This window comes from Ambystoma mexicanum, chromosome 7p (assembly GCF_040938575.1).
Source record: "Ambystoma mexicanum isolate Mex_15411 chromosome 7p, UKY_AmexF1_1, whole genome shotgun sequence".
Lineage (NCBI taxonomy): Eukaryota > Metazoa > Chordata > Amphibia > Caudata > Ambystomatidae > Ambystoma > Ambystoma mexicanum.
The window spans coordinates 754,755,457-754,782,922 of NC_090939.1; the positions used below are offsets into that span (position 1 = coordinate 754,755,457).

Below are 27,466 nucleotides of genomic sequence, written 5' to 3' on the forward strand. Positions count from 1 at the left end.
ACAACAGGGACTTCAGTCTAGTTACAAAACAGATTGGCGAAGAGGTGAAACTCTACCTACTCCCTCTGTACAGCTGACACTAGTTTTTCATCTAGTTAGTTTAGACACTAGAAAAAGAAGAAATACATAGCATTATAACAATTTTACTCATTTTGTTAGCCATTCTTGGGGAAAAAACAACTACCTCTCTATGATTACAACTATGGAAAAAAAAATACATCAATCATATGCATGACTATAAAAAGCTATGTTTGCTGTTGAAATTGAGCTATTCACCCATGTACCTCTAGCACATTAAAGGCAAATGCTTTTTGCAAAACCAACAGACTGGCAACAATTAAGAACACAGCTTTAAAATGATTAATTTGGTTTCCAACCTTGTAGCATCCCACAGCTTTGTCTACATTGTCTTCAATTTCATAGAGTTGACCAAGGAATTTGTGTGCCTTCGGATCTCTTTCTTGAACATTTAGGTAAGAGGAGATATATCTGGAAAACCCAAAAACATCATGTGTTCACTGGAGGAATACGGTTACACTGTGGCCACACAATCATGGAAATAACAAAAATACAATCACAATATGCAATTCAATATCAAGTCAAATTAAAAGGTCCCTAAATGTGCTAATACAGAGAAGTAATCACTTACCTGCAGTATCCTACGCTGTGTGGGGCGATCAGGACGCTGCACAAAATCAGCTACAAAATATACAATATCCACCCATAAGGGTACAAAGTACATAAAGAAGTACATAATTGTGCAAAAACTCCCACCTTGTACTTGGACTCAAGATCTTACAACTGCTGTCTAACAGTTAAGGTAACAGAGAGATTTCTTCAGAGTACATGCTTCGCTGTTCAGCAGAAAATGTTACTAACAAACAGTAATCCACTGGAAAGGAAGGCTGCTGTCTACAGAGATTGAATCTTTGTTGGATTCTAGAATTGTCAGCTCCAAGGACGGCTGCCTGAAGGCTGAGCTCCTGCACCTGAACTGAATCCTCTGCCCTACCATGGCTTATTCTGTCATCTCTGACCCGAAACAACCAGCAAAGCGCCAGAAGGGAGGTGGAGATGGAGAGGTGACCTCTGATGAAAGAATGGATAAAGTAGTGGATCTGCTGACTAAATTGACTCTGGATGTTAATGACATAAAAGAAAAAGTTGACTAAGGCAGAAGAAAGGTACACTGAACTTTAATAGGGTGGAAACTCACTTGAATCTAATGGATGGCAAGGTGGAGAGAATGGAAATACACATCAAAGATCTACAAATGAGAAATGAGAGATTGTCCCTGAAACTCTCGGAACAGGAAAACTTCTCAAGGAGAAGTAACATCCGGATTGCTGGCGTTCCTGAGGACGCTGAGAAGGGAAAGCCCATGGAGTTTGTAGAGAAAATACTAATTTCTTTGCTCAAATTGGACCCTAAAATGAATCTGGAATTGGAGAGGGCACACAGGTGTTTGGGGCCCAAGCCAAACATGGGCCAGCGGTCCAGACATTTAGTGGTGACATTTTTAAGGTTTCCTGTGAAAGAAATGGTACTTAAAAAAGCTCGGGAGCTGCATGATTTATCTTGGAATGGCTTTAGAGTGATGATTTTTGGGGATCTCATCCGTGATATCCTTGGAAGAAGGAGAGATTTTAAAGCAGCAAAGGACAAGGCAAAAGCAAAGAACCTTAAATATTACATGGTATACCCTGCCATCTTTCGGGTTATCAAGGATGGTAGATTGTTCTCCTTTAATGATATTAAGAGTGCTGAGGCTCATCTTCCTTTAATGATAGTAAGAGTGTTGAGGCTTATCTTAGTGACTTGGGAAACGAGGTGGATTCAGAGCAACCCATGGAAGCAGTTGCTTCCACTTCACAGAGGTCTTTCACTTCCAAAAAGAAAAGATAACTTATTTTTTTTTCAACAGCTTATAGTTACTGTCTTTTCTCCCTGTATTTTTGGTTCCTTATGCTTATACTTTCTTTATTAGATAATGTTTTAATAGGATGGGGAAAAAGGAAAAAAATTTGAAAAATAAAATATGTCGTACTCATGGAATCCAATATGTCCGTAGATTCTTGTTTACTTTCATGCTCCGAAATGCGAGAGGTTAGAAAAAAGGCCCTAGCGATGCTCCTTACATCGTTCACGTCCGTATGACACGAACTGAACGTGAAAGTCAATGGAACATGGAACTACGATCAGCAAGATGGAGCTCCGGTGCCTCCGTAATTGGCTGCCAGCCTGCTAGTGCGCGGACGGTGAGACTGGAGGATGTGCCTCAGCCGTCTTGTTGCAGGTGAGGTGGTGGACTGGGCATTGTTGACAGACACGGACAGAGGTGATGGGAATGGATTCAGTGCCGGCACGAACAGTGGAGACACTTCCGATCTGTCTGCCGCATGGGCCGCCCATCTGTAGCATTCCGCTCATGGCAGCGGCTGTTGCTACATGGCGGCCCGGCAAACAGACAGCGCAGCGGCGATAGATGGGGGTTTCTACCTTTGATAGACAGCATCGGTTCTTTAGCTACGAACTCTGGTTTGGGTGCCTGTGTGTGTACAGCCTTACGCACAAGTGATGGCATTTGGATTTGGTCAGGGAAATACATCCTGCATTCTATTTGACTACGATTACCTGCCTATGTGATCACTGGATACTTTTTGTTTAAACAAGGCTGCAGTGGAGTCAAGTGATGTCTCTGTCTGCTGTGACTGCCTTGGTGTGTTTTCAGAAGCTTGGTGGCTATTTTCTTTGGAGAATTGATGTACCTAATTTGCCTAATGTGTGTTTTATTTTACGAGCAGTATGTGAGAAACTGGGAACTGCATATTCGCCCTTTTGTTGTATCTGGGCACAAGTGATTCTTCATGGACTTCCAGTAGCACTGGTCTTTCATGTAACTGCCCTAGTTCTAGGATATGTGTGGGGTTGCGTCTCGTTAGACCTGGACTTGGGAGGGGTGAATGGGATGACTCAGTGTTGTTTGAAGGGGACCTCCTTTTGAGGCTCATCTAAGAAATTTGACCGTTCGGTAATTTCTTAACAAGAAAAAAAAAAAAGAATGGGCACAGGTCAATGGCACGTCTGTTGTGCAGGGGATATGGGCTCCTTCATCATTCACTGTTTTTGGTTCTGTAGTGGATTGATTCATGTCTCTTCAACCCTTTGACGGCTTTGGTTTCTGCTATGGGGCCAGTGTTATTAGGAGGACTATAGGCGGTTTCTATATCTGTGTTTTTGTTGATGCTTTGCATGAGAACTGTACCACCCCACCAATCCATGAGGTGGGGCGGGGCAATGATAAAAATTGATGCTTTCTGGGGTTAGGGGAGTACGTGTTCATTGGATTTGTTTATGTACTTTATATTGTGTCTTGGTGGTTAGTGCCTTAGATAGGGGAGATGGATACTTCTTTTATTCAACTGTGTGTATGTGACTGGAAGGTGGGGCGGGGATGGATATTCTTTTAGGTGTTGGGATATGACATCAGGTGTAGGCTCTGGAGTGATTGTAATTCAGGAAGAAGGAATGGTTGTCCATATTGAGATTCAGTATCACCTAGTGGGGGCGCTGGGTGTGAGGCTAGTTTTAAGGTATAGGTTTTTAAGTGTTCTATGTGTTTGTTTGTGTTTCTGTTTGTCTTGTTTATCACTGTTTATTGACTTGTGGGCACACTTACTACTCTTTCATTTAAACAACCTTGGATATCTCTCATGGACAAGTTTGTTTGATTGGCTAAACATATTACAGGAGGGAACTGATGATGGCTGAAATTGAATGTATGTTCTTGGAACATTAAATGCCTCAACATCCCACGGAAGAGAAGGGAGGTGCTTACTAGATTAAGGAGGGAAAAGATAGACATTGCTCTAGTCCAAGAAACTCATTTGCTAGATGAGTCGAAACACCTTAAAAATAGGTGGTTCACGAAAGTTCTTTTGAATTGTTGCAGTAGCAAATCGAGAGGAGTGGGTGTATTATTACGTAAGGGGTTGAATTTGGTGGTGGATAAAGTAGCGATGGATGAGGAAGGAAGAATAATTCTGATAGATGTTAAGTATGATGGTAGATCTGTCACAATTGGTTCTATTTATGGTCCGTGTGTGGGTAGGAATTCTTTTTTTAATAAGATATTGTCACTTTTGAGGGACATGACTGGTGAATACGTAATACTAGGGGGTGATTTTAATTGTGTACTTGATGGGAGGACGGATCGTGCAATGCACTATAGGTTCACGGCTGAGAATTCTAGTAAGGCATTTAAGGATTTTTTAGACAATCTGAACCTGGTGGATGCTTGGAGGTTCATGCACTCAAATGATAGGGAGTTCATCTTCTATTCGCCTGTTCATGATTCTCACTCGAGAGTGATTATTTCCTAATCTCGGATAAGTTGAATGACAGTGTTCATTCTGTGAATATAAAAGAAAGGGGTATATCAGATCATTCAATGATAACCATGCAAGTGACTATGGAACAGGAGTATTCTGGGTTTGCTAGATGGAGGTTGAAATCTTATATTTTACAAGAACCAGGGGTAATTGAGTCCTGGGGTGAAGGATTCACGAAAAACCTTTTTGACCTAAATATTGCATCAGCTTCAGATCTTATGGTTTGGGACAGTTATAAGGCGGCCATAAGAGGGGGACTCATTAACATTACATCTAGGATTAAAAAAAAAGGAATGGCGGAACTTAAACAATTGGAAGATAGGCTGAATGCAGCTAAAAAAAAATATGCAGTATAACAAAATTGAGGACAAGTTGGAAATAGGAAGGCTGAGGGACCAAGTTAAACAAGTGATGGATATTCAATATGAAAAAGGTATGTTCTTTATGAGGCAAAAATTCTGGGAACAGGGGGCCAAAAATGGCAAGCTCCTGGCTAATAGGCTTCGTGGTCTCACGGAAAACTCCTTTGTCCGTAGATTGGTAGGTGTAAATGGGGAATTTACAGTTAATAAAGAGGACAAATGTGAAGAGTTTAGGAGGTTTTATATTACTTTGTATCAAGAGGAGCAGTCTCCAACACTGGAGGATATGGATAGCTTTTTTGATAACATTTTTTACCCAGGTGAGGGACAGGCAGAAGTTATGGATAGTCCCATAACGGAAGATTAAGTGTTAACAGCGGTTAAGCAACTTAATAGGAGTCACCTGGTCTGGATGGACTTTTACCAGGGGCTGAGTGCTGTGTTGGCGTCCTTCTTATGCGATCTGTATAATGGTTTTATGAGGGATGGGGTCATGTGCCCCAGGATGGGGGAAGCTTGTGTGGTAGTTCTGCCAAAACCGGGGAAGGATTGCAGAAAGTGCGAGAATTACAGGCCAGTTTCGCTTTTGAATGTGGATCTGAAAATCTTTACGAGAATATTGACTAATAGATTGGATGCATGTGTCGGTAATTTGATAAGCGGCTCCCAAGTTGGATTCATGAGAGGTAGATTCGGGTATGATCACAACAGGACATTGATTGATATTATGGGACTACCAAAGACTAAAACTCAAGATACTCTATTGATTTTTTATGGACGCTGAGAAAGCCTTCGATAGAGGCAACTGGTCCTTCCTGTACCATACCCTTAAGAGAATGGGATTTGGGGACACGTTCATTAAAACCATCAAAACATTGAACTCCCACATTAACGTGAAGGTTTGGGTGAATGGTGCTATGTCTTCTTTTTTCCTATATAGGGGGACGAGGCAGGGATGCCCATTGTCACCATATCTATTTAATTTGGCATTGGAACCGCTCATTGCATACCTAACGCAGGAACCAAGTCCTCGTGGCCTTCAATTCGGAAATGAGGTGGTAAAAATTCTTTGTTATGCTGATGATATGACTATTGTTTTATCCAATCCAGCGCAGGGGGCGATAAGCTTAAAAGTATGTTTGATGAGGTGGGTCGGTTCTCTGGTCACAAGATCAATTGGGGGAAAACGGTGGTCTTCCCATTGGATGTAAGACTACCACGGGATGTGTTGGGTTTATAGGATTGTCGTTGGGGAGTGGATGCTATAAAGTATTTGGGTGTTTATTTGGTCAGAGACTTGAAAAGGATGGTTGGATACAATGTGTCTAAAGTATTGGAGAACGTGAAAAGGGATATACTAAAGTGGGGTCCGTTGAAATTAGGGTTGTGGGCTAAAGTGAATGCGGTGAAAATGGTTCTTTTACCAAAAATTCTATATATTATTCAGTCCATCCCTTTAAAATTCAGTAAAAAAGTCCTTGGTTATATTGATAAAGTTTTTCAGTCCTTCCTCTGGGGGGACGGTAATAGACCAAAAGTGCCTAAATTTATATTGCTACGTCCTGTTAAAGAGGGGGGGTTTGGATACCCGAACTTGGGGAAATACTGTACTGGTTTTGTTTTGAAAAAATCAACTTCTTATTTTTCCGATACAAACAGCTATGTGCCTAATTGGCATATTATTGAGAACTCTCAGGTTTCACCTTATGCCCTTAGTGATCTCTACTCTATGTTGAAACTACCGAATTCGGGAGTGAAATTGCCAACTATATGTGCTACTAGGGAAGCATTACAAAGTTTTGTGTTCAATAGTGGTGGTGATGTTTGGATTCATTATGATGCTTCTCTGTGGCATAATTTGGGACTGCAATTGGCGAATAAACCTTTGTGCTGGAAAAGTTGGATTAATAAGGGTATACTTAAGATTCGTGATGTGTGGCACAATGATCAGATGATTCCCTTCGATCAACTGAGGACATCTTTCGGGAAGGGAATGGGAAAGTTGCAGATCGTTGAAGGCTCTTTTGATTGAACGGACTAGTATGCTGAATGGTACAATGGCTGAGAGATCCTCACTGTGTGAGATTGTTCGCTCCTGCCAGTGTGCTGTTTCCACATATTTAAAGTTGATGCCAATGGATGATCGAGAGGTAGTAGCATGGGATAAGCTTCGCCAGGCGTGGATAGAGGAACTTGATATCGATATACCTGTAAGGGAATAGGAATATCTGCTTCGTGTGGGGGTGCAAGCTAAATTGGATCTGGGGCTGAGTTACATTAGGCAACAGATCCTTTCTAGGTTTTATTGGACACCGTCTAGGATGTCGAAGTTGGGTCTTTTGGGAAATGATTCCTGTTGGGGTTATGGGTGTGGCGGAGGTACTTTAACGCATATGTTGTGGGTATGCTCAAGAGTGTCTGACTTTTGGTCAGATGTGTTGGATAGGTTGGCCATTGTGGTGGAGGAACAACTTCTGCATACCTTTTGTTCTACTATTTTGTTGTCAAATAGGGGTAGGGATATTGAGGCAAGGAGCAGAGCAGATTAATAGGGTTTTGGTGATGGCGTCCAAGCAGATTCTGCGGGTTTGGAAGTCAAGAAAAAAGCCCAGGGTGGAAGATTGGTTATTGGATGTGAAAACTGTCAAATTATGAAAAGGTTATGTTTTTGAAACAAGGAAGAGAAGATTGTTATTCACAACTATGGGGGTCCATTAATGAATTGTATGTTTAGGTTCTCTGTAACTTGTGTGCGATAAAGAATGTATTTTGTTTCGGGGGTTGAATTGAATGATTTCTACATAGTTGTTTGTTGTGCTTTTTCATGTGGTCTTGTATTGTTTGCTGTGTGTCCGAGAATTGTTAATTGGTTGGATTGTAAAATAATATTTTATGTTTTGCTTGTTTTATCGTTTTCATGAATTATTATGAATGTATTATAACTAATGTTAAGGTTCTGCATTTTACGGTCTGTATAATGTAATGGTATTGCACTTGTGTTTGGTTTATGTTTTTTTGTCCGTTTATTCAAACTTAAAATAAAGTGAGTAATAAAAAAAAAAAAAAAAATCTTTGTTGTTAGAACAAAACTATAAAGATATAGTTCGATCCTCAAGCGTACACAGCAACTGAGGTCTTGGGTGACATGCATATGTTCCACTTGTGTTTCGTGCACCTCTCCTTATCACGCCCAAGGGAACAGTCAAGCGCTCCTCATAACACAAGGAAGACGAGAGATGACAAAAGGCAGAGATCATCATCTATAAGAACCTGGAGAACTGCCGATTGTTACAGCGTGAGGACAGAGAGAAAGAGAGAAAGGAAGTCTCAAAGGAGTTGAGAGTTTGGTGAGGGAAAGTAGGCGATTGTGGCTGTGAAGAGCATTAGGAGAACTGCTGTGTGCTTGGGAGTCCACACTGAAGTGAAAAGCTGAGGGCTGCTAGAGGTCCATGAATAAGCACAAGGAGCTGGGCCCATTAGAAGTCTGCAGGTGTGGCAGGTTCCATTCCCAGACACAAGGGGAAGAAGGTGGCTGCCACCTCAAAAGAGATTCCAGAACAAAGAAGCAAGCAGACAGCCATACAGGCAAGCAACCAGACAATCCCAAGGAGCTTCCACGATGGAGGGCTTGTGCCAGAACAGCCTCAAACAGACTAAGTGGAGCAGTGCTGCAAAACCATAAAAAACTGTGCATGTGTGTTCATTATATATCATACAGTTTGTTCTAGGGTAAGAGTGGCACAAAGGTTTTGGTATTCTCTTCAGACAATTGAGACATATAGCATACGTTTCTTATATCCTTTTTAATGTTCGCTTTCCACGAGTAAGTGCTCACATGCAAAGTATGCTTTAATACAAATATTACTTTATGTTTTTCAAACGTAAGAATTATTAAGCAATATAACAAAACTGTGCCGACCACAACACTCAATAGCTCAGTTTCAAAAATAAAAGAGCACCAAACAAGAAGCCTTCCATAAAAGGTAAGACTATTGGGAATGGCAGGATGAAAGTGGATGATGGGAAGGAGGACAAGGATGGAGAGGCGAAGGGCAAAAGACAGATTAAAGTGGGGGGGAGAGGTGAAATCTGGACAGCTGCAGGATGGTATGTGGATGAGGGTATGGGGACAATAACCCCAATATTTAGGATAAGCCACAGCCAATGTACATGGAAAAATTACAATATCCTACAGTAGCCATCCACCCCCTCCCATTGCATGCACCATAAGCAACTGGGGACACTTTGAAAGAAAAACAACATTAGACAAGTCCAAAATCAACATGGGGACCAGCTGATCTCCAATGCTTCCAGGCAGACAATGCCACATCAGTGTCTGTATATATGTAGTTCATCTCTTCATTGAAAACCAAATTTCCCCGGTGACCACAATGAGGCTTGTATCTGTAGCGCAGCCAAAGCTTTCCGTATCGCCAGCATCCGTTTCCTCTTACCATTGACTGTGGACTCCAGTCAGGGAAGAATAGGATTTTATGCCAGTTTATGTTCAGTGACCCCTTGACAGCTGCTCCCTTCAAAACGGCCCCCCTCCCCCGTCAATGGGGTCACAAGTGGCCATTACGACCTTCCCACCACCTTCCTCGTCATATGCTTTGGGTAGCCTAGAGGTGTAACAGAACGTTTTTCTGATAGTCCTTCCATTTCCCCGGCTCCAACAGAGGAGTATCTAACAAAGTCTACAGTGGGTCCCATACGTCTCGGGGATTGCCCCCAGGGACTCCAAGTCACAAAAATGTATTACTCTTCTACAGTTTTCCACAGAGTCAATGGGCATCACAGCACCCTCCATATTGCACCTTATTGCAATAAACTCTTGCATGCCCATCTCAGCATCAGTGACCCTAGCACTTAAAGGCACTCGGTTCTTTTTATTGGGCCTTCTGAGCCTCCAACTTGGACTCAACTGAGATCACTGATCTCTCCAGTTTGCGCAACTCATTACTGAAACAACCAATAGGCGTCAGGATTATCTTATGTCCCATTGAGTCCTCTCCACCTTCTGTGTCTTCAGAGGTTTTTTGATAGAGACTCTGGGTACAAAAAAAATCTCTTTTGGTTTTCCTCTGCTGCTTCCCTGCCATTTCTGGAATCCATAATCCAGGTACAGAATTCGTGAAGAAAGACGGTTATAATCTTGATCTTTAAGAAGGGGGCCAGAGGGAACCCTCAAAACTATCGACCTATAGCGCTCCTCTAGGTCTCAGTGAAGATCTTTCCCCGGCTGGTCCTGAGGCAACTGTTAGCGTGAGAAAAATATATATTTGATATCCATCAATCTCAGTTTGCAGAGGGCCTGGGAACTTCGATTAATCTGCCCACGTTGTCATTATTTAAGCAAGGCATGAAATAAGCAGTGTCGCATAGAAATTTGAGTTGCAATTCTGTAGTTTTGCTAATCAAATGAAAACTTGTGCAGCAAAGTTAGCTATTTAAGTTGCCCTCTTCAATGAAAGCACAGCTCACCATGCATTCCTCTCTTGCTGTCTGTCCTCTGTTCACCCTCTTTTCTCTGTTCACTCCAAGTGCTAATGGAGGGAAAGTGCAGCAGTAATCCTCTCCTCCACTCTTAAGTGCCAAATGCATGTGTAGGTGTTCAAGAATAACATGTTTAAAAAATGTGCAAACCAGAAGAAATCGGGATGATACTTTTATTAAGCTTTTTATATCCTGTCTGGAAAAGACAGGTATGTCAACTTTATATCTTTTAAAAAGACAGTCATGCAATTCCATTCCAAAAATTAAAGTTTTAAGTTGTTAAATAATACATAATTACCATATAAATTCACAACACAATCAAATCATTACAGTATTACTACTGTTAAACCTTGCATTGATCCATGCTTTACAGTAAAGTTTAGGTTAGTGTATCTGAATTTCATAGTGTCAACTATATTTCATTTTGTTGGGGAAGATGCATCAAGTTGACTAGTGAACTTTTGAAAATGTACATGATCACATGATCAAATGCTTTTGATGGGAAACCTAGTTCTGTAACCTGCAGGTTGCATACATGTTTTGTTAAATGAACGTGGTAAAGCGCCCCTTCACCCGAAGGCATCTTGGCGCTGAAGCAGGAGTAGGTGAGTTTTATCAGACTGTAAAACAGAGTGGTTTTCAATACCTGGCGGAAGGTGGAATGATCCACAATTCCCTGTAAAACCAGAGGGAGATCATTCCAGGCTTTTGCGGCCACCAGAGAAAAAGTTCACCCTCCCGCCCCCCCTTCCGTGACAGTTGGTACCGAGGAACCACTACAAGAAGTGCAGACTGAGATCGCAGAGAGCGAGTCGGCACATAGTGTGAGAATTTGGCCTGCAAATACTCTGCCCCACGCCGTAGCATGCACAGTGCACAACGCACATGGATTTAAAGAAAATCCGATTAGCAACGGGAAGCCAGTGTAATTTATTTAGCAATGGAGACATGTGGGTTCCAAAAGGAGGACGGAGAATGGATCTGGCGGCCGTGTTCTGCAGTAGTTGGAGCCTATTAATCAGATACCGCGGTTGAGCCAGAGTTGCAGTAGTCGAGTGTGCTCAAGACCAGAGCTGCAACCACCAGGGTCCGACACTCCGCAAGAATAAAGGGCAGGACCTGCTGCAAAATGCAAAGCTTAAAATGGCCAGCCTTGCAATCCACAGCCACCTGCTCATCCCAGGCAAGGGAAGGGAAGGGAAGCAGAGATTTTAACCCCAAGTTCCTGACCGACTGGACAGGCATGGTGAGAGAGCCAAGAGAAGTTGGCCAGATGTCCGCGGTCCAAAACATTCAGGACCTCGGGCTTGTTGCCATTAAGCTTTAGCCAGTTACTAATCATCCATGCCCCGAAATCCTCAAGACATTTCCTTAGCCAGACAGTTGTGTCGGATTGAGAGAGGTCGAGACGGACAAGGATTTGTGTATAATCCGCGTATGAATAATAGCAGAACCCATGATCCTGAGCTGTCATGGCCACTTTCCCAGGATCACAGGAGTGGCACCATCAAGTGGCGGGAACAGGGGGCATCATGGGTCACGCACATCCCTTTGGGACGTTTATACATGGGGGGCCTTGATGGACACAGTCCTGGTGACTTTGGCGCCAGGCTCATGGAAGAATTTAAGACATTTTCATTATGGGCAGAAGTGCTTAGAATGGAACAGGAACTCTTATTATGGGCAGGAATGCTCTCAAGAACCCTCATTTGTGTGTAACTAGTCCAGGTTTGATCTGCATCTGCACGTGCAACTTCTACGAGTGGCAGGATGTGGCATGCAGGACTGTGCTAGGTGGGCATGGCCTTAAGAGCTCAGCTATAAAAGCCAGCCCAACCCCAAGGCACACGCTTCGCGTTATTCTGCACCTCTGTGCAGCGCGACGCTCACCGTCGCCTGGGATTCATCTTACCTGGAGAGATCCAGCCATCTCCATCCGTGCTTACCATTGGAGAATTCTGCTCTCACCTGTACGCTTCCTCCTGGCACTGCGGCTCACCTGCAAACATCTCAGAGCGCAGACATCTTCTTCCTGGCAACGTGGCTCACCGGCAAACACCACGGAATGCATACAGCATCATCAAGGCACCGCGGCACGACGCACTCCATCCGAACTCGCAGCACCTGCAAAAGAAAGGCGGAAGACAAGGTTAGACACTTAACAGACATTACGTTAAGGGCTCGCTGCCATTAAAACCTTGCGCCTTCCCTAAAGCCATCACTTACCTGCTGCTGGACAGCGCGGTCGCATCCATCTTCCGCTCAAGACAAAAGACATTGTGAGAAAGCAGAAAGAGGAACTTAGTCGCAGCCGGACTGGACTATTACTCAGGAATCAGTGAAGGAACTAGATTCCATCAACAAGCGCCCCTGCCAGAAGTAGCAGGACGGAAAGCTCATCATTCACATTTACCAGGTGAGCCTTATGGGCCGGTACGTGGCCACAGAAATCGCACCTTGGGTCGAAGGGGTTGGGAGATACCACAGTCACCTACCAGCGCATTCACATTTTCCCATATCCATGCAGGAGCAGTGCCACCAATTGTCGCCGCCCATAGCTGATCAGCAGGGGACGAAACCAGAAGGGTGAGATCTAACTCCAGGGAGGGCTGCAACCGTGCTCCAAAGCCTCCGCAGAGACCAGGTGAGCGTAACAGAATGAGGAGCAAAAGAGGTCTGATATAGACATTAAACAGGATGGGGGACAGTGCTGATCTCTGGGGCACACCCCAGAAAAGTGAAACCGGAATAGAACTAAATGGAGGCAGGGAAATAGACTTGGACCGATCGGACAAAAAGGTTGTGAACCAGTCAAGAACTCAGCTGGACCGGCCAGCATCCGAGAGACGGGCGAAACATCTTGCAACGGGTGCTCAACCCATGGTTGAACCCATACTCCTATCACCCTGTTGCTTTATACTAGGTACCCTGAAAGTTAGATGACAACAGACTAAAATACTCCACCTAGTTTCCACTCTGCTTAGTCTCTTTCCTCTTACCTAATCAATACTCCAAGCAGTGATCAATAGTTCCATCTAGTCTGTAGATCTGCTGCAATACCAAACACTGTAGTTAGCCTCTAGAGATCACTTTGCTTTATGATTGTATTATATATGACCACCTGCAGGAGACAGCTGGACAACCTTTCTTCAGAACTTTATCATATGCATTTATTTGAGTCCATTCATGCAGCTAAATTTTTACATTTTACAGACACTCATCCGTGGCTCGCAAAGTCGTTTGGCCCACTCAGTCGAGTACATTTTACAAAGGGCGAGTAGCATTTACAAGAGATGTTTGAAACTTTTATTTAACATCTATATTGTTTTCAGTAAATGTCAAATATTTCACTGTGCATGGCTGAACTGTGGGTGGCAAACAAAGGTGGGTTGTAGTGACATGCACCATTTCACAGACGTCTCATGATAAATTTGTTGTCCTCCATTGCTATGGGTCAAGTACATTTCTCTCAGGTTAAATAGGTAAACTAAGTTATCCGACCTGCAGGTCTAGCTGAAGTTTAAAGCATTTGTCCCGTTTTTGACTCTATATAAACAGAAAGTGGTCCCAACAGTGACGTTCGGAGTGGAAGGGAAGTGGTCTCTGTTGAGTTTGGATTGGAACAAACTGGCAGGTCAATTTTGGAAGAAGGTTTTAGGCCTCCCGGGGGGAATCCCAATCCAGATCATAAGTCACGAGTTGGTTCTGCTTTTCTTGTCAGTAGCTGTGAAATGGAAGTACCCGAGTCTCTTTAGGAGAATTGTTACTGCGCAACCTGGCTCAATTTTGTCCTTCATGAGACGTTTAATAAGGGATCGTCGAGACGGGTCGATGTCTGGTTGGAAGGCAAAATGCCTTTCCTGGCTGAATGCTGCAAGCGTATCGCAGAAAATGTTAATTAGGAGACCGGATAGCGCCAAGCAGAAACTCTGGAGAATGGATTCGTGCATGATATGCGATAAATGCCGGAGATAAGATTTTTCAGAACTATGTTTATGAATGTAGACCTCTGAACTCCTTACCGAATTACTTAAGGTGTTTCCCATGTCAAGGAATCTGAAGGTGGTTTTAAACACTTCAGTTGAACTTGTGGTTAACAAGGGAGATAAGTGGGACTAGAGGACAACCAACAGTTGAATCAAAGTTATGCTGCTTCTCTATTAAAGAGACAGAAACACTAAAAGACCCGATTACAATTTGTCCAAACTTGTCTGTGTGTAGGCAATTCTATTTGAAAAAGTATTTCGAGAATTTTAAATATTTAGCTTAGGGAAAGCTTTGGGCAATGATTTTTAGCAGGGAAAACACCCCACTTGTTCTAGCAACTATCACATTTTTGGAAGCGATTGAAATAGGAATTTAAATTGAAGCTTGCATCTCTGCGGCATCTAAAAACTCACCAAACTCTTTAAAATCTGCAAGGAGCTGGAAGTCTCTCCCTCTCTTGTCCCCTCCCAGGGCCTCTGCATGGCCCTGGCTTCTCATTTAATCTCTAAAACCCAGGACATCCTGTCCACCTTCTCGTCCTCTCCTCCCTCTACTGTCTCTACTGTCTCCTATAACTGCAGCCCCCCTGTGGCCACCTCTCCTCCCTCTTTCTCTTCCTTTCCTCTCTTCTCCCCCGAGGTTTCTAGACAAGTCTGATCCATGAAAGTCATGAAAGCAGGTTCTTTCCTGTTTTTCCAAAACATCAAGGACCATATTGACACCCTCGCTCCTGCCCTGGATGACGTCTGCAATCACTCCTTCACCACTGGAGCCTTCTCTTCCCCCCTGAAGCACTCTCTTGTGCACACTCTTCTCAGGAAGCCCCCAGCCGACCTCTGCTGCCTGGCTAACTATCACCCAATCTCCATCACTCCTTTGCTGGGCAAACTCCTGGAAACGCTGGCCATTTCCCAGCTTAATGAATCTATTGGTTGTCTCCATGACCGTCAGTGTGGTTTCAGAGCAGCCAGAAGCACGGAAACTGCTCTCCTGAACATCTGTGAAAACTGCTCTCTAACCTTGATTCTAATCTCCCCTATGTCCTCATTTTACTCGATCTCTGTTCTGCCTTTGACACGGTCAACCATGCCATCCTGCTCAATCGTCTACGTGATAGCCTGGGTATCACCGATCAGGCCCTGGCCTGGCTGACCTCGTTCCTCTTGGATCGACCCTCCCAGGTCCAACTTGGGTCCTGTCCTTCATTTCCTCTAGCTCACTCTCTACCTGTGGTGTTCCCCAGGGGTCTAACCTCTCTCCCTGTCTGTTCAACCGATACCAGGCACCTCTCGCCCACCGCACTGCCGCTCTCTGCTTCAACTTTCAGTGTTATGCGGATGACATTCAGCTCATTTTCAGGCTCTCCTCTGCCACCTCTTCTTCTTTGTGCATCTGTCTGTCTGCTACCCAGGATTGGTGTGCCACCAACAATCTCTGCCTTAATGCCAATAAGATAGACATTCTCCTCATTGGCACACCTGCCACTCCAGCATCCTTCTTTCCTGTCACTCTCTTGCCGGCCTCCCTTGGCCCTCTTCCTGCTCCCACCTACGAGGCTAAGAACCTCTGTGTCATCTTTGACTCCACCCTCTGCTTTTCTCCTCACATCTCTAAGAAGTCAAACTACCAACTGCACCTCCTCAGAGGTATTCTTCCTTTCCTCTCCTTCCCACAGAAGCTCAGTGTCTCTAGAGCTCTGGTTCTCTCTAGGCTGGAATACTGCAACAACCTTTTTCTAGATCTGCCTGTTTCTACGCTCAGCCCTCTGCAACTAATCGAGAACAGGACTGTGAGACTTGTCCTTGACCTCAAGCCCAGGGATCGTATCTCTCCAGCACTGAAATCTCTGCATTGGCTCCAAGAATCAAGTTCAAGACCCTCTGCATTGTCCAAAAGGCCTTCTGGGTCCTCAATACCTCCAACTCTCTCTTTGTAAATACATTCCTACTCAAGCTCTTCGCTCCTCCACCTCCAAATCCCTCGGGGTCAGTCGCTTCTCGAACCACAAGTTGGTGGTAGATCTCTTTCTTTGGCTGGGGCCTCCCTCTGGAACAGCCTACCTGCCTCTCTGAAACTTGAAGAGAACCATCTCCAGTTCCGGTAGCACCTCAAGACCTTGCTCTTTGCTTCTGCTTTCTCTCTTCCTCTCCCCTGCTGATTTCCTGTCTGATACTGCACTGGTCACCTGGCTACCCTCTGATTTCAGGCCGAGGTCCCTGCCCGACCAGTTGCACACCCACAATGCCTCCCGGCAACCCTTGCACTTGGGTCTGTAACCCTAAAGTCCCCCTAAGCCTGCTGTCTGCACTTACCCTTGCACCTACCACCTGCTGGCCATGCTTCTCGTTATAGTTTTGATCCCATGTACAGCACTGCCCATCCCCTTTCCCCTGGCACTTTTCCCCTCCCCGTCCCTGCACGATTTCAATGTCACTTGACCTAGTAAGATCGTTGTCTCTGTCCTCCCTCTGTTCCCCCTTCCTGGTGTATAGGCACGTTACAAATGCCAAATCATATCAAGCTATTATAAAGCATGAATGTTTCTGTCGAGCTTGAAAGCATGAATGAATTTAAGAATGGTATTTTAAATTGTGTATGTTGATTTTGAGTGGGGAAAAAACACCCTACTCGTTTTAGCAATTATCACATTTTTGGAAGCGCTAGAAATATTAACTTAAATTGAATTAATGTTAAAGTTTGAATTTTGCTTGAGAATCCGAAGGTGTATTAATTAAGATGTTTTAAATTGTGTTATTGTAGAACTATGAATACAAAAAGTGTTGCAAGGCTGAGAATTTAGCCAAACAATAAAAAATGTAATAAACCAGACTCCTCAGCTAGCATCCAATGTCTGTTGGAGAAACCGGGAAGAGTTTCAGTCCCAGCAGCGAGTTCGCCCTATCCATGGAGTGTGGGACAATTGAAGGGCCTTATTAAGGAAAACTTCAAGTGCTAATAAAGTGGTCCTCGCTAGACATCGGGTGAGCCGCTGGTCAGGGATAAAGAGGCCACGCAGGGTAGGCCCATGGAAAATGCTGGCTGTACATTTCTCAGCGGGTCTGCATATTCAAAACATGCAACGGCCAATGCACAGAACTTCAAGCCTTTTTCGAAACACCCACCAGAGCTCCGCCTTCCCAGGACATGCCACCAGGTATGCAACTGCTGGGCAAAAAACTGGAGTGATATAAAGGAGCAGCCACAATATACTGCATTACTTTGATTCCGATTTGGTGTACTTGACTCTCAAATGCACAAACTGCAGCAGGCGTAGACACAGAATGGACCGGAGTCATTGATTAGGGACAAAGAGGTAAATGCAATGCCTTTGACTCTCTGAACACACAACATAAAACTGGCCTATGACAAACTAGGAATAGGTCTCAAGATATTTTCTCATAACAAATTTAGGATACAACAAGCATCTATTACTTTACAACCGTAATTCATACTGTTTTTAAACATATCAATACTAGCATAACAGTTTGGTGGGCATTAAACCATAGGCAATTGTGAAATTAAAAATGACTGCCCTGGTTAGAGGGGAACTGTTAAGTTGGATTAAATAGTAAACACCGTTTTAAAAGACTGTTATGGTTGTACTCTTGAATTAATGGCTTGAGAAAGCTAGAGTATGTGAAAACCATTCTGGCCTAGTCCAATAAGGAAGTATGTAAAATAAACTACACATATAAAGCCAGTGTACAGCTTTTCAGCACATCATTTTTTGTTTAGAAATTTCTGCACTCATATGTAAGCAACAGGATACATTTTCACCAAGATATTCAGAGTGTGGGGTCAACAGAATGGATGGTAAAAATGACTAGGTTTTGAAATGTTACACTATAAATGCATATCATGTCGTGGTGTGCTAGGATTCACAATCTGTGAACTTGTGCAAAACCTTCAAAGTTGTTTCTGTGTAACGGTACATATAGTTACAGACGTATGTGCTCAAGAAATCCAACAACTAGTTTTCAATTAAATCTTTAAATAGAGCCTTTCTACATGCTTGATCTCCCTAGTCACTATTTCTATACTTTAGTCTAAAATATGTTCTGGCTGGAGACACTGTAAATTAAAAACGGATATCTAAATTTTCGGTAACTTGCCACTTGCCCCAACATGCCTGTTGAAACAGCTTACCCATTTTGTTTTTAGCCCACTTAACTGTCCTTTAGACATAGAGCAGGAGAAACCTAAAGGAGCCAACCTACAAACAGGACAACAGAGAGGTCTAGTAGGCCTTCCATAAACTTATGTGGCAGTCGGAGAAAACTGGACAATTTCTAGGCTAAGGAATGTACATTTGAGATGGTCTCCAAGACCCCCTGAGGACAGATTCTCTCAGCTATGTTTTCAGGAGAAGCATTAACCAACAGTGGTTAACTTATGCTTTCCATAGCTCCTCTAGTGATAGCAATGGGTGTGCACTCAAGGGGAATTATTAGGAAGGGAGCATGGCGATTGAAGGTACAGCATAACATAGAAAAATTCAAAAAGAGAATGTCCACACCAAAATGGTTATGAAAAATAGTTCACCTTCAGTGAAGGTACATAAAATGTTGTAGGCCACAAGTAAGCAAACTATTCGAGAATGTTTTTCATTGTTCAAAGGTCATGACCCTATCAGTTAGGGTCACCTGCAACATCCAGTTGGGCACAAACATTCTACTGTCAGTACCTCAGGAGCACCTCCAGATCTATATTTGCTTCACTGGGAGGTCGTTTCTCACAGGAACTACTGTGAAAGATAGACCGGCTTCTGAATGGTTGAGCAGGATACAGGTCCTAAACTAGCATTACCCACAATGTTAATTACAGGCCCAATGTGAAAGACAGGACCCAATTCTGTGGGTCTGCTTTCAAGGTCAACAAACACTGCTGTTTCGAGCTGCTGACGGAACGCTTTAAAACTTCTCAAAAACAACAGTCCTGGTGTGGTTGCATAACAATGGTTCTGGTGGCGATGAAAGGGCTCTGCAGGCATAGAGGATGAGTGAAAACCCACTAGAGAAGGTGCTAGTCTAGGCGGGGCAACAAACTGCTGAAGCAGGGTAACAGTGCAGCAGTGCGGCTTGCTGACGACAGATCGAGTATTGGGGATGTGCACGTCGTGTTCAGAACCTGCAGCGCAGGTATGACCCAATCATTAACATTCCCACAAAGCTTTTAATGTGCTTTTCAAATAATTATTGTGCTCTGCCCATTGCTGGTGTTCAGGGTATCCAGTGCTCCAGCCCATTTGTCTCGGGGATCCTTGCAATGGCTGTTAGGCCCAACTGCCGGACTACTACCTCAACATGCCTCTTCAGCCCGCTTTCTCATCTCAGTCCCTCTAGGATTCTGGGACATGTAATTTGTTTAATCAAAGTTAGATTTTTCCACTTCTTGATTTCTTGTAAGGGTAGATGTAATTGCCTTAGTAATTCTAACAGAGTGGCTGTGTTTTTTGGTTTTTTTGGAAAATAGAATTTTATTGAAGGTCAACATAGTAAAAACAGAAAATACATTGCATCATTGATGCCAAACTGAGCAAGAAGCAATGACAAAACCGAGCAGTACTGTCGCCAGCAGGGCCCGTGCCTAGGCACCCTTCAGGGTCCCTCCCAGAGTCCACGCCTAGGCCCTTGCAAAGAACGCTCCTGTGATCTCAAAGCACGAATTGATTAAAATGTTCATTTTCTCCCCTCCTGCACCCCCTTTACATTCCCCTCTTCCTCACATAACCACCTTTAGGAGAACAGAGTTTACCACAGCTAGTGTGTGCACCTCTGGCACATATCTTTCAGTTTTTCTTTTTATGGGGGGGCTGCAGAGAACAGAGCGGCAGGTTTTACTTGTGTGCAGCGTTACTGCTTTGTAAAAGAAAAAGGTCACTCAAAGTTAGGGCATTAAATTGCTAGTTTGTTCTGTTCCCAGTACTCTAGAAATGGGAGCCACATTGTGTCCATGTGTGAATGGGATTCCATTAATGCTGCAGTAAGGCTTCCACGTCATATCTCCTTCGCTTAATGCAGCCATTCCCTTTTTGTTGGGAGCATGCTCCACTTCCACCGCATCGTCAAACACACCTTGACCGCTAGGAGTACATTTCTGGGCATATGTGGCAGCACTAAATACTAGTCTTCTACTAGCTCAACGCCAAACCGTACCAAGAGTAGGGACACAGCCCTCCTGACTCCCTCTATGTCATGAATCCAGCACAGATTTCTCTCCAGTAGTTTGAGCTTTGGGACAATCCGACCATTGGTGTCAATAGGTGCTAACCAGTGAGCATCCCTGCCAGCAGTATGGGCTTATCCCTGTGCACATGTTCGCCAGTCTTTGGGGTGTGAAATACCATTGCACGAGCAGTCTGCTGTTGTGCATTTTGTATTGGAGCGAAATGGAAGATTTCAGACCGTTTTGTAAACCGCGGCCCAGCCCTCTTGGTTACCATCCCAACCCAGGTCTCACTACCACCAAGCCTGTGTGTGTGGCACGGGCAGGTGTCTCCTTTGCAGCAACACATTGCAAAATGTTACAATCAGCCCTCTAGAGCCCATATGAGTGTGGAGCACGTGCTCCATTGGGGCAAGTCGTCTCTGGGGCAGCTCCTTTCACCACTGGTCTGTGAGAGCACTCTTTAGTTGCAGATATAGCAACGCTTGGATCTTCAGGCCTTGTTGAGCGCTCTCCAACTCCTCTTTGGTCAGAAAGATCCCTTTCTTCCACAGTTGTCCCACCCTCACCAGAGCATGCTCACATTGAGGCTGAAAGCGGATTGGATCTGCTATGAGGTCTCTAACTGGGGGTGCCCAGATGCAGCTTTGGGGGAGGGCCATGTGGTTACCCCGCTCATGTCTGGATTGTTTTTCCAGAGTGACCACAACACTGCCAAAATCGGGTGTTCGCACACTCTCCCAGAGTGACAGGTGCTAAAAAGCCATACTCTAGGTGAACCCATTGCTTGTCGTCTGATCTCTCAAGTGGTCTATTAACACAGAATTTTGCTGCTATGTAGTACTCATACAAGTCTTGGTACGTCATGCCCCCTCCCCGCTGTCCCTGGGAAGGGTCACAGTTTTGTGGGCAACACAAGGCCTTGTCCCCTCTCACAGAAAGGTCAATAAAAAGCACTTCAATTTCGAGTGGAAGGAGTCTGGCACCACCACTGGGAGTGATTGGAAAAGGAAGAGAAGCCGTGGAAGCACATTCATTTGATTTGTTGGAAACCTTCCTGCCCATGAGAGTTTCAGTTTTGCCCATTTCTGGATATCCCTTTTAATCGCCGTCCATAGTGGGGCAAAGTTAGCCAGGTGCAGATCTCCTAACTGCTTTGTTATGTTTACTCCTAAGTATCAGAGGCAGTCCTGACTCTGCTTTAGGCACAAGCTTCTTGCGTGGCTCTCTGTGAGGGAGCTACCTTCCCTCAGTAGCCAAATGACAGTTTGCTTAAATTGATACGAAAACCTGAGTAGGTCCCATAATCCATAATTGTGGCTAAAAGAGACGGGATGAATCGGGACGGGTGTGTCAAATACACTAGGTCATCATCTGCGAATCGCGCCAATTTGTATTCCTTCCCGAATTTGGTGTTCCCCCGTGATTGCAGAGTTGTCTCGAATGTCTTTGGTCAAAGGTTCCATCAACAATGCAAAAATCAAAGGCGATAAGGGGCAGCCTTGTCTGGTCCCCCGACTCAAGATGAACTGGGGGCTACCACACCGTTGACCACTATCTTGGCTCTCGTGTTGCAATATAAAGCTTGCACACCTCTTATCCAGCGTGTCCCCAGGTTGGCTTTCCGCATGACTCAACATAAACGGCCACTCCACCCTATCAAATGCTTTTTCAGCATCTACTGAGATTAGGGTGGGGTCTTCGTCTTGTGGGCCGATAGACGCCATCAAGTCCAGCGTTTTACAAATGTTATCAGAGCATTGTTGCCCTTTCACGTAGCCGACCTGGTCGTTGTGTACAAGCCTCGGCAGTACCTCACTCAATCTATTAGTGAGGATGCTGGCTTACGTTTTGGCATCAATGTTTAACAGGGTTTTAAGGTGGATTTCTGAACTCTGACCTGGTGGGCAGAGGTTCAGAAGGCCAGCCTAGTTTATTGGAACAGGGTAACCTTCTGGACAAGCCAGACCAATCAAGGTAGCATTGGCAGCGGTCAAGAGTAGGTCTCGGGAGAGGTGAGGGTGACTGAAAGACCTCAATGAGCACACAGAGTAAAGGACACTTACAAATCACTCCAGGTGTATATATATTAACAATACAAATACATTTAATTCAAGGCCTTTGAGTTACAACACACAAATCAAATCACAGTAATACTTTTAAGCCAACACAATCCTATTTAAACACATATATACAAGACCAATGGGGTCTAAAGAGTTAATGTTATGTTATCTTATCGGTACTTATATAGTGCACCGTCACCAACGGAATTGGTTCCCAGGCGCTCTGGTGGATCTGTAAACGAGAAGGTGGGATGGGTTAGTGAGGTAAAGCGGGAGTAGGATAGTGAGAGGAGTGGTGTACTGTTGGCAGCTTCAACTCGGAAGACACCGGGTGCTGAGCTTTGGTGCGAGTATTGGATCTGTGTCCGTCCGCGTATGCTGTTGGTGCGGCTTATGTGTTGTTGCAGTGTGGTAAAGTGCGTACGGCTTGTTGTGCGAGAGATGGTTGTGTGAGTTTTTTAAGTATGCAGAGAGATTGAGTTTATATCGGTTAGTGGGTTATGTGACATTAACATGCAAGCATTCACAGTTCTGTCTAAGTGTGGCACTTGCTGACCTACATAATTCAGTCAGAGCGTGGCACTCACCAGTCCTCACAATACCATCCAGATACGGCACAGGCCAGTGCCCACAACTCCATCCAAGTGCGGGACATGCTAACATTCTCAATTCCCTTTAAGTGTAGTGCTTGGTAATCTTCATAATTCAGTCTAGATGTGGCACTCGCCAACCTTCACAATATTGTCCAGATGCGACGCAGTGCGAAGCTAGCAAATCCGCCTACGTTTGGCACATGCTAACAATCGAGTTCCGTCTAGGTGTGGCACATGCTAACATTCACAATCCTGTCTAGATACGGCGCAGGCTAATGTTCTCAATTCTAAGTGTGGCACATGCTAACATTCACAATCCTGTCTAGATACGGCGCAGGCTAATGTTCTCAAATTCTAAGTGTGGCACATGCTAACATTCTCAATCCTGTCTAGATACGGCGCAGGCTAATGTTCTCAAATTCTAAGTGTGGCACATTTTAACATTCACAATCCTGTCTAGATACGGCGCAGGCTAGTGTTTTCAAATTCTAAGTGTGGCACATGCTAACATCCACAATCCTGTCTAGATACGGCGCAGGCTAATGTTCTCAAATTCTAAGTGTGGCACATGCTAACATTCTCAATCCTGTCTAGATATGGCGCAGGCTAATGTTCTCAAATTCTAAGTGTGGCACATTTTAACATTCACAATCCTGTCTAGATACGGCGCAGGCTCGTGTTCTCAAATTCTAAGTGTGGCACATGCTAACATCCACAATCCTGTCTAGATACGGCACAGGCTAATGTTCTCAAATTCTAAGTGTGGCACATTTTAACATTCACAATCCTGTCTAGATACGGCGCAGGCTAGTGTTCTCAAATTCTAAGTGTGGCACATGCTAACATCCACAATCCTGTCTAGATACGGCGCAGGCTAATGTTCTCAAATTCTAAGTGTGGCACATGCTAACATTCACAATCCTGTCTAGATACGGCGCAGGCTAATGTTCTCAAATTCTAAGTGTGGCACATGCTAACATTCACAGTTAATGCACGAAATGGGTCCACAAACTAAAAGGGGAAGGAAGCAGGCAGTGCAAATAGTCTTTAGTCCCTTCTGCATCCAACACAATCCTAACTGAGAGGCAGTCCAATCCCTACTAAGACTGGAGCCTATTGCTCAAATGTGCTGGCGCATGCGGTAATGCAGATGGGCAAAACGGGGTCTCTTCAAGGGCCTGTAGCAGCTCAGGAAGGTGGGTGAGGCGATGAAAAATAAGTTTCCACTATTCGTGGAGGGTCTCCCCAACAGGGCAGAACAGGTTCCAGAGTTCGGGAATAGTTTTCTAGTTCGCACTAGCATTGGAAAGGAGAGGGGCCCTCGGGGGCCACTCGTGTGTAAAAATTGATGGAGGCGCTAGGGGCCACTGGTTAGGGTTGTAATTACTCAACCAACTCCGGTGCACTCCGGACCAAACTTCGAAGTTGACTTGACTGCTGGTTGCAGGTTCAAGTGCAGCAATTTGGCGGCTCTGCAGCTTTCGTTGACGAAGATACAGAGTTGATTCCCAAATGGGACAGTGGCGATTGCTCCGCTGATGGATGGATGGATCAGGCCAGTTTCACTGCAGCAGGCTTCAGGGGCAAGAGGGGCACAAAAGCAGCGCACCTGCAAAGTTTGTCACCACGGCTGTGCGACACAGTAACCGTTTATGCTCCGGTTAGGGCGAACTCACTTTACTCCAGACCTGGGAATGTCAAGTGTACAAAATTCGGTGCGAGGGTGCCGTGAACACAGAGCCAGCGATGTACCAAGTTTCGAGGGCCACCTGGAAACGGTGGCGGTATCAGGGCAAAGATCCTGCGTAAACTGGTCAGCCCACTGTTTGGCCCTGGGACACTTCCGAGAAAGCTTACTTGCAGGGTTTGATGAAGGAGCCGAGAATAGTTGGTCCCACTATTCCAACGGATCGAAGCGTCTTCGCAGACCTTCTAGGACAACCAGATGCAGACGGGTCCAGCGGGACGACAGCGGGCTCGGGGTGCCAAACCTTCCACCGGGTCACCAGTGGTTCCTCGACTCGGCTTCTTAGTTTCAGGATACTTGGATCCTATCCTTCGTTCAGTGAGAATGCCAGAGCTGGACATGGTATGGGGGTTTGGAGCCTTCTCTTATCCAAAATCTCCTTCACGCCAAAACGAAGAGGACCCAATAGGAGATCTGCTCACATACAGGCATACCATACGTGGACCAATCACGGACCACAATGGTCCCAGGCATTCACAGCACCTCAGAATCTCTGGCACCCAGGATGTGTATTAGAACCAGACGTTCCAGCCCACATCCTGGAGGCATAGACACAAGGAATGCAGAACACAAGGGATGCAGAAGCCTGTGAAAGCTTGGCATTTCGTGGGAGAATGCATGCCCAAATAAGGACTGACCCGGGTCGGACCTGTGCAGCGAAACACTTCCTGGACGCCTCCAGTAGATCTGAACTACTCTTCCCCCGATTGAGTGGTGCGTGTTGCTGCTCTTTTGTCCTTTTCAACGCTGATGGTCGATGGTGCAATGGGGGCTAATTCAGCTTACAGCTGCGTGGGTCAGCTGCCTCCCTTATTTAGACAAATGTGCTCTGTCCATGCACACTGGTGACCTGGGGGGGGGTGGCAGCTAGACGCAGTGTGCACCGCAAAGACCGTACAGCCCGCTCCACATGACCTGAACCACGAACTGAAAGCACTTGCTCTCAGCTGTTGTCTGCGGCCGAGGGGGCTGTCTACCTGCAGGGCACTTCACCTGCTGTCTTTCCCTGTGGCTTTTCTCCTCATCCTCTTTCCCTCTTAATTCAGCAGGTGGTGGTGAACGCTGTATCACTCTTGGGCCTCATGCGGGGCGGCTTGTGAGGAAGGCTGAAGGAACCGTAATCGAGGAGCAGAATATGCCGGCCGTTTGTTGCTGGGATGGAGGACGAGATACGCACTCACTGTGCCTCATGCGGGCGGCAGAGTGGTGGTCAGGCCTCAGGAAGCTTCCCAGGCCTGGCGTTTCCAGCTTCTCACAGCGTCTGCCAGCTTCCATAGGAATGATGCGCTGAGTTCCCACCCCGGAGCCTTTCAAGGGCACCAACCTCTGTTGGGGCGCCCGGCTCCTTGACGACTCCAGGTGCTGCTTGTCCTCTTGCACTCCATGGTGTACCCGTGTGGTCGCTCATTCTGCTTGTTGTCTCCTGGCTTCATTGGTCTGGATCGAGGATACTTTGCCTTGAGCCTCCCTGATCTTGCGGTCACTACCTGGCAAGCCACTGCAATGAATGCCGGGCGGGGCTGTCTGCGCGCCTGGGCAACTGAACGCTGCAGCAGGGCCTGATGAGCTAGCTCTCACCTGTGCCGCGTTCGGAGAGTTGCTTCTTCCAAATCTCTCCTGAAAGCGTCCCGTCTGGTCCTGGGCGATTACCCTCTTCCCTCATGCGCTGGTTTATGAACTCTGGGCTGAGTGAGTCTCACACACACTTCGCCGTGAGTCTCAAGGAAGACGAAGACTTAGGCAGCTATTTCGTCTGCGCCCCCTGGTGGTCTCTGTGGCTGGGGCTTTTTACTTGTTTGAAGGAAGATGGTTAAGAGAAGACAACATTTCCACAATCTCTTGTAGTGTGAATGGAGGAGGACATTTTATTTTAGAAACCAAAAGGAGTCTTTCTTTGGGTATAGTATGCTTTGATGTTACACCCTTAGGGTTCACCACCTTAGATTTAATAGGAGGTTGAGCGACATTAAAATGACAATAAGCCATAACCTCTTCTGGAAGTGGTAAGAGTCTCCCCGTTAGACGAAACATACTGCGTCTCATCCCACGGAACCTCCTCGCTACCCTGGGTCCTGTCTCCAACCAGGTGATCCTCCCGCAGTACACCACCCCCAGTGTTGGGATCAGGAAGCGTCTGCCTTCCTCTACCCATTGCTTTTGGTGGGATTGTGCAAGGCAACGCCAGTATGGTGCTTAGTGTTAACAGACTCCTGAGGCTGTTGCTTTAAATCATGCGCATGATGTTGCTTAATACGACCTATCATCAATGAGATAACCAAATCTGTCCCTTGCTTCCCACGAGACACTTCTTTCTGACACAATGTGCAGGTGGCAAGATGAAGCTCTGGACCCTGAGCAACGTCATTCCACACAGAAGATATGGACTGTTGGTCCGCAGTAGTGGCACTAGGTGCCATTGTCCGTTGGTCAGAGGCACGAAGAGAGGAAACATGGCACTCTGAAATGCAGGCATGTGCCGTGGGTGGTACTGGTTGCTGCAACAGCCTGTTCGGTGCTGCCATTGCGTGATGACTACCTATCCTACTAACATTTTGTTGTAGAGAAGGAGCCAAGTAACCCCATCTCAACCACTTCGCCCATAATGCCTATATGTTGGGAACAGAGTGAGAGACATGTACAGTACCAGTGAAAATACCGATAC

General features: G+C 45.3%; 1 protein-coding gene across 2 annotated transcripts in view; it reads right to left on the minus strand.

Annotated features, from left to right (window-relative positions):
* Positions 1–27,466, minus strand: part of LOC138526301 (E3 SUMO-protein ligase RanBP2-like) — a 1,824,256-nt gene that overhangs the window by 1,730,035 nt on the left and 66,755 nt on the right. For both annotated transcript variants that reach the window (XM_069636876.1, XM_069636877.1), the window contains exon 3: positions 378–489. In XM_069636876.1, coding sequence (XP_069492977.1) covers positions 378–489 — 112 coding nt within the window. The remainder of the gene's footprint in view (positions 1–377; positions 490–27,466) is intronic.